Source organism: Oncorhynchus mykiss, chromosome 18 (genome assembly GCF_057628025.1).
Source record: "Oncorhynchus mykiss isolate SJ-2025 chromosome 18, ASM5762802v1, whole genome shotgun sequence".
NCBI classification, from domain to species: Eukaryota; Metazoa; Chordata; class Actinopteri; order Salmoniformes; family Salmonidae; genus Oncorhynchus; species Oncorhynchus mykiss.
The window spans coordinates 1,047,501-1,060,000 of NC_143039.1; the positions used below are offsets into that span (position 1 = coordinate 1,047,501).

The window sequence follows — 12,500 nt, forward strand, 5'->3', positions numbered from 1 at the left end:
TACTGCCCAAATATGTGTTACGCCCTCTTTTTCCGAAACCTCCCTAAGAGTGGACGATAGGAGCCGTGCTGCACGTTTGCCAGCTATCACTATGCTAGATTAAAAGGCCTCAAATATACCGTATCCGCCTTGTCCAGAGTCTCATCTTGGTCTTATCTCTCCTATAATTAATTCATTAACACTATCTGCTAACAGGTCCCATAGCTGTCTGCTAACAGGTCCCATAGCTATCTGCTAACAGGTCCCATAGCTATCTGCTAACAGGTCCCATAGCTATCTGCTAACAGGTCCCATAGCTATCTGCTAACAGGTCCCATAGCTATCTGCTAACAGGTCCCATAGCTATCTGCTAACAGGTCCCATAGCTATCTGCTAACAGGTCCCATAGCTATCTGCTAACAGGTCTGTTTAGCTAGCTATGCATGTCCGGGCACGTAGACACAATCCTTATTATTAGTGAATTAACTAAACTAATATTTGCAACAGCAGTTTGATTTTGGTCACTGTGTCAATTCATCTCAATACTGAACCTTTCTGTTAGCTTTACATTTTTTATTTTTTTTTACCTTTATTTACCTCAATGGCTGCCACCATCTCCCTGTTCCATCTGCAGCCAATGGCTGCCACCAGCGTCCTGTTCCATCTGCAGCCAATGGCTGCCACCAGCACCCTGTTCCATCTGCAGCTAATGGCTGCCACCAGCACCCTGTTCCATCTGCAGCCAATGGCTGCCACCAGCGTCCTGTTCCATCTGCAGCCAATGGCTGCCACCAGCACCCTGTTCCATCTGCAGCCAATGGCTGCCACCAGCACCCTGTTCCATCTGCAGCCAATGGCTGCCTGAATACACAATTCACTTAGGCTATTAAGAACTCATCATTGTAAAATGAAAAGTATTCAGACCTCTTCACTTTTTTCCACATTTTGTTACATTACACCCTTAATTATTAATATATTAATATATGTTCATATATATATTAATTTAATATATATATATTATATGAATTTAATAATTTAATGTAATAATTATTCATTTCCACCATCATGTCACCTGTGCAACTAGAGGTGAAAAAAGCCTAGATAACCTGTACTCCACACAGAGAGATGCGTACAAAGCTCTCCCTCGGCCTCCATTAGGTAAATCTGAACATAACTCTATTATCCTGATTCCTGCTGACAAACAAAAAACACATAAACAGGAAGTATCAGTGTCGCTCAATACGTAAGTGGTTCGAATGAAGCGAATGCTAAGCTACAGGACTGCTTCAATAGCACTGTTCCGGGATTCATCCGATGGCAATGAGGAGTCCACCACATCAGTCACCGGCTTCATTAATAAGTGCATCGACAATGCATCGTCCCCACATTGACCGTACGTACATAACCCAACCAGAAGCCATGTCTTACACGCTACATCCGAACTGAGCTAAAGGCTAGAGCTGCCGCTTTCAAGGAGCCGGATACCAATCCGGACGATTATAAGAAATCCTGCTACGCCCTCCGACAAACCAGGAACCAGGCAAAGTGTCAAACCAGGACCAAACACAAATCCTACTAGCATCGACTAGCAACACTGAACCACACATGAGAGCATCAGCTGTTCCGGACGACTGTGAGATCACGCCCTCCGACGAACCAGGCAAAGTGTCAAACCAGAACCAAGCACACATCCTACTAGCATCGACTAGCAACACTGAACCACGCATGAGAGCATCAGCTGTTCCGGACGACTGTGAGATCATGCCCTCCGACGAACCAGGAACCAGGCAAAGTGTCAAACCAGAACCAAGCACAAATCCTACTACACCCCGGCTCATCTGATGTGGCAGGGCTCGCACACTATCATGGATTACAAAGAGAAACCCAACCGAGTCTACCAGACCAGCAAAATACCTTCTATGCTCTCTTCGAGGCTAGCAACACTGAACCACGCATGAGAGCATCAGCTGTTCCGGACGACTGTGAGATCACGCTCTCCGTAGCCGATGTCAGTGAGAACTTTAAACAGGGTCGACGTTCACAAGACCGCAGGACGGATTACCAGGACACCTACTCGAAGCATGACCGACTGTCTTCACTGATATGTTCAACCTGTCGCTGACCCAGTCTGTAATTCCTACATGTTTCAAGCAGACCACCATTGTCCCTGTGCCCTAGAACGCCAAGGTAACCTGTCTAAATGTCTATCGCTCCGTAACACTCACATCTTTAGCCATGAAATGCTTTGAAAAAGGATGGTCATGGCTCCTATCAACGTCATCATCCTAGACACCCATCGTCCCAGACCCACTCAAATCTCATACCTCATCGACACATCGACAGATGACAAAATCTCTATTTCATTCCACATGGCCCTTTCCCACCTGGATAAGAGGAACACCTACGTGAGAATGCTGTTTATTGACTACAGCTCATTACAAAGCTAAGGATCTTAAACACTATAGACTATGGAACATTTAGTTGTGTTCTGAACTATCTAACAGTTCATTGTGTTCTGTACTATTTAACGGGTCTTATTCAGTGTTATAAGATGGTTTGGCGAGGACAACATTCAAGACTTCAGGTCTAAGAACGATATCCAATATCCTCATACATTTGATTTCCTTATCTCTTTTTGAACAGTTTAATGTGCTGTATTGTATTTGTCCTTCGACCTGTACTCTCTCTGCTGAGTGTTGTTGTTCTGTCTTGTACCCCTACAGACCTTGGAGGTCATTCTCTCTGCTGAGTGTTGTTGTTCTGTCTTGTACCCCTACAGACCTTGGAGGTCATTCTCTCTGCTGAGTGTTGTTGTTCTGTCTTGTACCCCTACAGAGCTCGGAGGTCATTCTCTCTGCTAAGTGTTGTGGTTCTGTCTTGTACCCCTACAGAGCTTGGAGGTCATTCTCTCTGCTGAGTGTTGTTGTTCTGTCTTGTACCCCTACAGAGCTCGGAGGTCATTCTCTTTGCTGAGTGTTGTGGTTCTGTCTTGTACCCCTACAGCTCGGAGGTCATTCTCTCTGCTGAGTGTTGTGGTTCTGTCTTGTACCCCTACAGAGCTTGGAGGTCATTCTCTCTGCTGAGTGTTGTTGTTCTGTCTTTTACCCCTACAGAGCTTGGAGGTCATTCTCTCTGCTGAGTGTTGTGGTTCTGTATTTTACCCCTACAGAGCTTGGAGGTCATTCTCTCTGCTGAGTGTTGTTGTTCTGTCTTGTACCCCTACAGAGGTCGGAGGTCATTCTCTCTGCTGAGTGTCTCTGGACAATTGTTGCTCTGCTCTGACAGTTTGATAACTATGGTTTACTCTCTCTTCCTTCTTTCCCTGTTACTGTCCCCTTTCCCTGTTACTGTCCCCTTTCCCTGTTACTGTCCCCTTTCCCTGTTACTGTCCCCTTTCCCTGTTACTGTCCCCTTTCCCTGTTACTGTCCCATTTCCCTGTTACTGTCCCCTTTCCCTGTTACTGTCCCCTTTCCCTGTTACTGTCCCATTTCCCTGTTACTGTCCCCTTTCCCTGTTACTGTCCCCTTTCCCTGTTACTGTCTCTTTCATAAACTCTTTTCCCCCTTTTCTGTCTTATCTATCCCCCCTGTCTCTCTCTCTCTCTCTCTACTTATCCCCCCTGTTTCTCTCTCTCTCTCTTTACCTATCCCCCCCCCTCTCTCTCTCTCTCTCTCTCTGTCTCTCTCTCTCTCTCTCTCTCTCTGTCTCTCTCTCTCTCTCTCTCTCTCTCTCTACCTATCCCTCTCTCTCTCTCTCTCTCTACCTATCCCCTCTCTCTCTCTCTCTCTCTACCTATCCCCCTCTCTCTCTCTCTACCTATCCCCCTCTCTCTCTCTCTACCTATCTCTCTCTTTCTCTCTCTTTACCTATCCCCCCCTCCCTCTCTCTCTCGCTATCTCGCTCTCTCGCTCTCTCTGTCTCTCTCTGTCTCTCTCTGTCTTTCTCTCTCTCTCTCTCTCTCTCTCTCTTTACCTATCCCCCTCTCTCTCTCTCTCTCTCTCTCTCTCTCTCTCTCTTTCTCTTTCTAGTGGTTCTGTTGGACACCACAGCTGTTCTGGGTGAGTTGGACTGGAGGACCTACCCAGTGAATGGGGTAAGTGTTTCTCCTACAATACCATTGTATAGGCGGGGCGCCCTCAGGATGTGGTTTTTCCAAATCAAATCAAATTTATTAGTCACATCCGCCGAATACAACAGGTGTAGTAGACCTCACAGTGAAATGCTGAATACAACAGGTGTAGTAGACCTTACAGTGAAATGCTGAATACAACAGGTGTAGTAGACCTTACAGTGAAATGCTGAATACAACAGGTGTAGTAGACCTTACAGTGAAATGCTGAATACAACAGGTGTAGTAGACCTTACAGTGAAATGCTGAATACAACAGGTGTAGTAGACCTTACAGTGAAATGTTGAATACAACAGGTGTAGTAGACCTCACAGTGAAATGCTGAATACAACAGGTGTAGTAGACCTCACAGTGAAATGCTGAATACAACAGGTGTAGTAGACCTCACAGTGAAATGCTGAATACAACAGGTGTAGTAGACCTCACAGTGAAATGATGAATACAACAGGTGTAGTAGACCTTACAGTGAAATGCTGAATACAACAGGTGTAGTAGACCTTACAGTGAAATGCTGAATACAACAGGTGTAGTAGAACTTACAGTGAAATGCTGAATACAACAGGTGTAGTGGACCTCACAGTGAAATGCTGAATACAACAGGTGTAGTAGACCTCACAGTGAAATGCTGAATACAACAGGTGTAGTAGACCTCACAGTGAAATGCTGAATACAACAGGTGTAGTAGACCTCACAGTGAAATGCTGAATACAACAGGTGTAGTAGACCTCACAGTGAAATGCTGAATACAACAGGTGTAGTAGACCTTACAGTGAAATGCTGAATACAACTGGTGTAGACCTTACAGTGAAATGCTTACTTAAGAGCCCCTAACCCATAATGCAATATACAGGTGGTACCGGTACAGAGTCAATGTGGAGGCTATATACAGGTGGTACCGGTACAGAGTCAATGTGGAGGCTATATACAGGTGGTACCGGTACAGAGTCAATGTGGAGGCTATATACAGGTGGTACCGGTACAGAGTCAATGTGGAGGCTATATACAGGGTGTTACGGTACAGAGTCAATGTGGAGGCTATATACAGGGGGTACTGGTACAGAGTCAATGTGGAGGATATATACAGGGGGTACCGGTACAGAGTCAATGTGGAGGCTATATACAGGGGGTACCGGTACAGAGTCAATGTGGAGGCTATATACAGGGGGTACCGGTACAGAGTCAATGTGGAGGCTATATACAGGGTATTACGGTACAGAGTCAATGTGGAGGCTATATACAGGGTATTACGGTACAGAGTCTATGTGGAGGCTATATACAGGGTGTTAGGGTACTGCTTCAAGCATGTTGGTATTACAGACTCAGACAGGGAGAGGTTGAAAATGTCAATAAAGACACTTGGCAGTTGGTCAGTGCTCTGAGTACACATCCTGGTAATCCGTCTGGCCCTGCGGCCTTGTGAATGTCTCTCGGCTCTGCTTCCCTCTGGCCCTGCGGCCTTGTGAATGTCTCTCGGCTCTGCTTCCCTCTGGCCCTGCGGCCTTGTGAACGTCTCTCGGCTCTGCTTCCCTCTGGCCCTGCGACCTTGTGAATGTGTCTCGGCTCTGCGGCCTTGTGAATGTGTCTCGGCTCTGCTTCCCTCTGGCCCTGCGGCCTTGTGAACGTCTCTCGGCTCTGCTTCCCTCTGGCCCTTCGGCCTTGTGAATGTCTCTCGGCTCTGCTTCCCTCTGGCCCTGCGGCCTTGTGAATGTCTCTCGGCTCTGCTTCCCTTTGGCCCTGCGGCCTTGTGAACGTCTCTCGGCTCTGCTTCCCTCTGGCCCTGCGGCCTTGTGAACGTCTGTCGGCTCTGCTTCCCTCTGGCCCTGCGGCCTTGTGAACGTCTCTCGGCTCTGCTTCCCTCTGGCCCTGCGGCCTTGTGAACGTCTCTCGGCTCTGCTTCCCTCTGGCCCTGCGGCCTTGTGAACGTCTCTCGGCTCTGCTTCCCTCTGGCCCTGCGGCCTTGTGAACGTCTCTCGGCTCTGCTTCCCTCTGGCCCTGCGGCCTTGTGAACGTCTCTCGGCTCTGCTTCCCTCTGGCCCTGCGGCCTTGTGAATGTCTCTCGGCTCTGCTTCCCTCTGGCCCTGCGGCCTTGTGAATGTCTCTCGGCTCTGCTTCCCTCTGGCCCTGCGGCCTTGTGAATGTCTCTCGGCTCTGCTTCCCTCTGGCCCTGCGGCCTTGTGAATGTCTCTCGGCTCTGCTTCCCTCTGGCCCTGCGGCCTTGTGAACGTCTCTCGGCTCTGCTTCCCTCTAGCCCTGCGGCCTTGTGAACGTCTCTCGGCTCTGCTTCCCTCTGGCCCTGCGGCCTTGTGAACGCCTCTCGGCTCTGCTTCCCTCTGGCCCTGCGGCCTTGTGAATGTGTCTCGGCTCTGCTTCCCTCTGGCCTTGTGAACGTCTCTCGGCTCTGCTTCCCTCTGGCCCTTCGGCCTTGTGAATGTCTCTCGGCTCTGCTTCCCTTTGGCCCTGCGGCATTGTGAACGTCTCTCGGCTCTGCTTCCCTCTGGCCCTGCGGCCTTGTAAACGTCTCTCGGCTCTGCTTCCCTCTGGCCCTGCGGCCTTGTGAACGTCTCTCGGCTCTGCTTCCCTCTGGCCCTGCGGCCTTGTGAACGTCTCTCGGCTCTGCTTCCCTCTGGCCCTGCGGCCTTGTGAATGTGTCTCGGCTCTGCTTCCCCCTGGCCCTGCGGCCTTGTGAATGTGTCTCGGCTCTGCTTCCCTCTGGCCCTGCGGCCTTGTGAACGTCTCTCGGCTCTGCTTCCCTCTGGCCCTGCGGCCTTGTGAATGTCTCTCGGCTCTGCTTCCCTCTGGCCCTGCGGCCTTGTGAATGTCTCTCGGCTCTGCTTCCCTCTGGCCCTGCGGCCTTGTGAATGTCTCTCGGCTCTGCTTCCCTCTGGCCCTGCGGCCTTGTGAATGTCTCTCTGCTCTGCTTCCCTCTGGCCCTGCGGCCTTGTGAATGTGTCTCGGCTCTGCTTCCCTCTGGCCCTGCGGCCTTGTGAACGTCTCTCGGCTCTGCTTCCCTCTGTCCCTGCGGCCTTGTGAACGCCTCTTGGCTCTGCTTCCCTCTGGCCCTGCGGCCTTGTGAATGTCTCTCTGCTCTGCTTCCCTCTGGCCCTGCGGCCTTGTGAATGTCTCTCGGCTCTGCTTCCCTCTGGCCTTGTGAATGTCTCTCGGCTCTGCTTCCCTCTGGCCCTGCGGCCTTGTGAATGTGTCTCGGCTCTGCTTCCCTCTGGCCCTGCTGCCTTGTGAATGTCTCTCGGCTCTGCTTCCCTCTGGCCCTGCGGCCTTGTGAATGTGTCTCGCTCTGCTTCCCTCTGGCCCTGCGGCCTTGTGAATGTCTCTCGGCTCTGCTTCCCTCTGGCCCTGCGGCCTTGTGAATGTGTCTCGGCTCTGCTTCCCTCTGGCCCTGCGGCCTTGTGAATGTGTCTCGGCTCTGCTTCCCTCTGGCCCTGCGGCCTTGTGAATGTGTCTCGGCTCTGCTTCCCTCTGGCCCTGCGGCCTTGTGAACGTCTCTCGGCTCTGCTTCCCTCTGGCCCTGCGGCCTTGTGAACGTCTCTCGGCTCTGTTTCCCTCTGGCCCTGCGGCCTTGTGAATGTGTCTCGGCTCTGCTTCCCTCTGGCCCTGCGGCCTTGTGAACGCCTCTCGGCTCTGCTTCCCTCTGGCCCTGCGGCCTTGTGAATGTCTCTCGGCTCTGCTTCCCTCTGGCCTTGTGAACGTCTCTCGGCTCTGCTTCCCTCTGGCCCTGCGACCTTGTGAATGTGTCTCGGCTCTGCGGCCTTGTGAATGTGTCTCGGCTCTGCTTCCCTCTGGCCCTGCGGCCTTGTGAACGTCTCTCGGCTCTGCTTCCCTCTGGCCCTTCGGCCTTGTGAATGTCTCTCGGCTCTGCTTCCCTCTGGCCCTGCGGCCTTGTGAATGTCTCTCGGCTCTGCTTCCCTTTGGCCCTGCGGCCTTGTGAACGTCTCTCGGCTCTGCTTCCCTCTGGCCCTGCGGCCTTGTGAACGTCTGTCGGCTCTGCTTCCCTCTGGCCCTGCGGCCCTGTGAACGTCTCTCGGCTCTGCTTCCCTCTGGCCCTGCGGCCTTGTGAACGTCTCTCGGCTCTGCTTCCCTCTGGCCCTGCGGCCTTGTGAACGTCTCTCGGCTCTGCTTCCCTCTGGCCCTGCGGCCTTGTGAACGTCTCTCGGCTCTGCTTCCCTCTGGCCCTGCGGCCTTGTGAACGTCTCTCGGCTCTGCTTCCCTCTGGCCCTGCGGCCTTGTGAACGTCTCTCGGCTCTGCTTCCCTCTGGCCCTGCGGCCTTGTGAACGTCTCTCGGCTCTGCTTCCCTCTGGCCCTGCGGCCTTGTGAACGTCTCTCGGCTCTGCTTCCCTCTGGCCCTGCGGCCTTGTGAACGTCTCTCGGCTCTGCTTCCCTCTGGCCCTGCGGCCTTGTGAACGTCTCTCGGCTCTGCTTCCCTCTGGCCCTGCGGCCTTGTGAATGTATCTCGGCTCTGCTTCCCTCTGGCCCTGCGGCCTTGTGAATGTCTCTCGGCTCTGCTTCCCTCTGGCCCTGCGGCCTTGTGAATGTCTCTCGGCTCTGCTTCCCTCTGGCCCTGCGGCCTTGTGAACGTCTCTCGGCTCTGCTTCCCTCTGGCCCTGCGGCCTTGTGAATGTATCTCGGCTCTGCTTCCCTCTGGCCCTGCGGCCTTGTGAATGTCTCTCGGCTCTGCTTCCCTCTGGCCCTGCGGCCTTGTGAATGTCTCTCGGCTCTGCTTCCCTCTGGCCCTGCGGCCTTGTGAACGTCTCTCGGCTCTGCTTCCCTCTGGCCCTGCGGCCTTGTGAATGTATCTCGGCTCTGCTTCCCTCTGGCCCTGCGGCCTTGTGAATGTCTCTCGGCTCTGCTTCCCTCTGGCCCTGCGGCCTTGTGAAAGTCTCTCGGCTCTGCTTCCCTCTGGCCCTGCGGCCTTGTGAATGTCTCTCGGCTCTGCTTCCCTCTGGCCCTGCGGCCTTGTGAATGTCTCTCGGCTCTGCTTCCCTCTGGCCCTGCGGCCTTGTGAACGTCTCTCGGCTCTGCTTCCCTCTAGCCCTGCGGCCTTGTGAACGTCTCTCGGCTCTGCTTCCCTCTGGCCCTGCGGCCTTGTGAACGCCTCTCGGCTCTGCTTCCCTCTGGCCCTGCGGCCTTGTGAATGTGTCTCGGCTCTGCTTCCCTCTGGCCCTGCGGCCTTGTGAACGTCTCTCGGCTCTGCTTCCCTTTGGCCCTGCGGCATTGTGAACGTCTCTCGGCTCTGCTTCCCTCTGGCCCTGCGGCCTTGTGAATGTCTCTCGGCTCTGCTTCCCTTTGGCCCTGCGGCATTGTGAACGTCTCTCGGCTCTGCTTCCCTCTGGCCCTGCGGCCTTGTAAACGTCTCTCGGCTCTGCTTCCCTCTGGCCCTGCGGCCTTGTGAACGTCTCTCGGCTCTGCTTCCCTCTGGCCTTGTGAACGTCTCTCGGCTCTGCTTCCCTCTGGCCCTGCGGCCTTGTGAATGCCTCTCGGCTCTGCTTCCCTCTGGCCCTGCGGCCTTGTGAATGTGTCTCGGCTCTGCTTCCCTCTGGCCCTGCGGCCTTGTGAATGTGTCTCGGCTCTGCTTCCCTCTGGCCCTGCGGCCTTGTGAACGTCTCTCGGCTCTGCTTCCCTCTGGCCCTGCGGCCTTGTGAATGTCTCTCGGCTCTGCTTCCCTCTGGCCCTGCGGCCTTGTGAATGTCTCTCGGCTCTGCTTCCCTCTGGCCCTGCGGCCTTGTGAATGTCTCTCGGCTCTGCTTCCCTCTGACCCTGCGGCCTTGTGAATGTGTCTCGGCTCTGCTTCCCTCTGGCCCTGCGGCCTTGTGAATGTCTCTCTGCTCTGCTTCCCTCTGGCCCTGCGGCCTTGTGAATGTGTCTCGGCTCTGCTTCCCTCTGGCCCTGCGGCCTTGTGAACGCCTCTCGGCTCTGCTTCCCTCTGGCCCTGCGGCCTTGTGAATGTCTCTCTGCTCTGCTTCCCTCTGGCCCTGCGGCCTTGTGAATGTCTCTCGGCTCTGCTTCCCTCTGGCCCTGCGGCCTTGTGAATGTCTCTCGGCTCTGCTTCCCTCTGGCCCTGCGGCCTTGTGAATGTGTCTCGGCTCTGCTTCCCTCTGGCCCTGCTGCCTTGTGAATGTCTCTCGGCTCTGCTTCCCTCTGGCCCTGCGGCCTTGTGAATGTGTCTCGGCTCTGCTTCCCTCTGGCCCTGCGGCCTTGTGAATGTCTCTCGGCTCTGCTTCCCTCTGGCCCTGCGGCCTTGTGAATGTGTCTCGGCTCTGCTTCCCTCTGGCCCTGCGGCCTTGTGAATGTGTCTCGGCTCTGCTTCCCTCTGGCCCTGCGGCCTTGTGAATGTGTCTCGGCTCTGCTTCCCTCTGGCCCTGCGGCCTTGTGAACGCCTCTCGGCTCTGCTTCCCTCTGGCCCTGCGGCCTTGTGAATGTCTCTCGGCTCTGCTTCCCTCTGGCCCTGCGGCCTTGTGAACGTCTCTCGGCTCTGCTTCCCTCTGGCCCTGCGGCCTTGTGAATGTGTCTCGGCTCTGCTTCCCTCTGGCCCTGCGGCCTTGTGAATGTCTCTCGGCTCTGCTTCCCTCTGGCCCTGCGGCCTTGTGAATGTGTCTCGGCTCTGCTTCCCTCTGGCCCTGCGGCCTTGTGAACGTCTCTCGGCTCTGCTTCCCTCTGGCCCTGCGGCCTTGTGAACGCCTCTCGGCTCTGCTTCCCTCTGTAATGGTTTACAAGCCCTGCCACGTCTGGCGAGGGTCAGAGGTGACGAGGTTCCATCTTAGTCCTGTAGTGACGCTTTGCCTGTTTGATGGTTCGTCGGAGGGCATAGCGGGATTTCTTATAAGCTTCCGGGCTAATGTGTCTAGTGACTGTGTCAGCGTAACGGGATGTGGTTCTCCCATTATGTCTAGTGACTGTGTCAGCGTAGCAGGCCAACAGGATGTGGTTCTCCCATTGTGTCTAGTGACTGTGTCAGCGTAACAGACCAACAGGATGTGGTTCTCCCATTGTGTCTAGTGACTGTGTCAGCGTAGCAGGCCAACAGGATGTGGTTCTCCCATTGTGTCTAGTGACTGTGTCAGAGTAACAGACCAACAGGATGTGGTTCTCCCATTGTGTCAGCGTAGCAGGCCAACAGGATGTGCTTCTCCCATTGTGTCTAGTGACTGTGTCAGCGTAACAGACCAACAGGATGTGGTTCTCCCATTGTGTCTAGTGACTGTCAGAGTAACAGACCAACAGGATGTGGTTCTCCCATTGTGTTTAGTGACTGTGTCAGCACAGCAGGCCAACAGGATGTGGTCTCCCATTGTGTCAGCGTAACAGACCAGCAGGATGTGGTTCTCCCATTGTGTCTAGTGTCTGTGTCAGCGTAACAGACCAACAGGATGTGGTTCTCCCATTATGTCTAGTGTCTGTGTCAGCGTAACAGACCAACAGGATGTGGTTCTCCCATTGTGTCTAGTGTCTGTGTCAGCGTAACAGCCCAACAGGATGTGGTTCTCCCATTGTGTCTAGTGACTGTGTCAGCGTAGCAGGCCAACAGGATGTGGTTCTCCCATTGTGTCTAGTGACTGTGTCAGCGTAGCAGGCCAACAGGATGTGGTTCTCCCATTGTGTTTAGTGACTGTGTCAGCACAGCAGGCCAACAGGATGTGGTCTCCCATTGTGTCAGTGTAACAGACCAGCAGGATGTGGTTCTCCCATTGTGTCTAGTGTCTGTGTCAGCGTAACAGACCAACAGGATGTGGTTCTCCCATTATGTCTAGTGTCTGTGTCAGCGTAACAGACCAACAGGATGTGGTTCTCCCATTGTGTCTAGTGTCTGTGTCAGCGTAACAGACCAACAGGATGTGGTTCTCCCATTGTGTCTAGTGACTGTGTCAGCGTAGCAGGCCAACAGGATGTGGTTCTCCCATTGTGTCTAGTGACTGTGTCAGCGTAGCAGGCCAACAGGATGTGGTTCTCCCATTGTGTCTAGTGACTGTGTCAGCGTAGCAGGCCAACAGGATGTGGTTCTCCCATTGTGTCTAGTGACTGTGTCAGCGTAGCAGGCCAACAGGATGTGGTTCTCCCATTGTGTCTAGTGACTGTGTCAGCACATCAGACCAACAGGATGTGGTTCTCCCATTGTGTCTAGTGTCAGCACATCAGACCAACTGGATGTGGTTCTCCCATTGTGTCAGCACATCACTTTCACTATCTAAACCAATCAGACGTTCGTTTGGTCCCCCAGCACCACTTTCACTATCTAAACCAATCAGACGTTCGTTTGGTCCCCCAGCACCACTTTCACTATCTAAACCAATCAGACGTTCGTTTGGTCCCCCAGCACCACTTTCACTATCTAAACCAATCAGACGTTAGTTTGGTCCCCCAGCACCACTTTCACTATCTAA

General features: G+C 53.7%; 1 protein-coding gene across 1 annotated transcript in view; it reads left to right on the forward strand.

Annotated features, from left to right (window-relative positions):
• The window catches only part of LOC118941052 (ephrin type-A receptor 6-like), a 154,506-nt gene that overhangs the window by 4,352 nt on the left and 137,654 nt on the right, over positions 1 to 12,500 (forward strand). Inside the window, exon 2 of the mRNA XM_090206892.1 lies at positions 4,009 to 4,073. Coding sequence (XP_090063018.1) covers positions 4,009 to 4,073 — 65 coding nt within the window. The remainder of the gene's footprint in view (positions 1 to 4,008; positions 4,074 to 12,500) is intronic.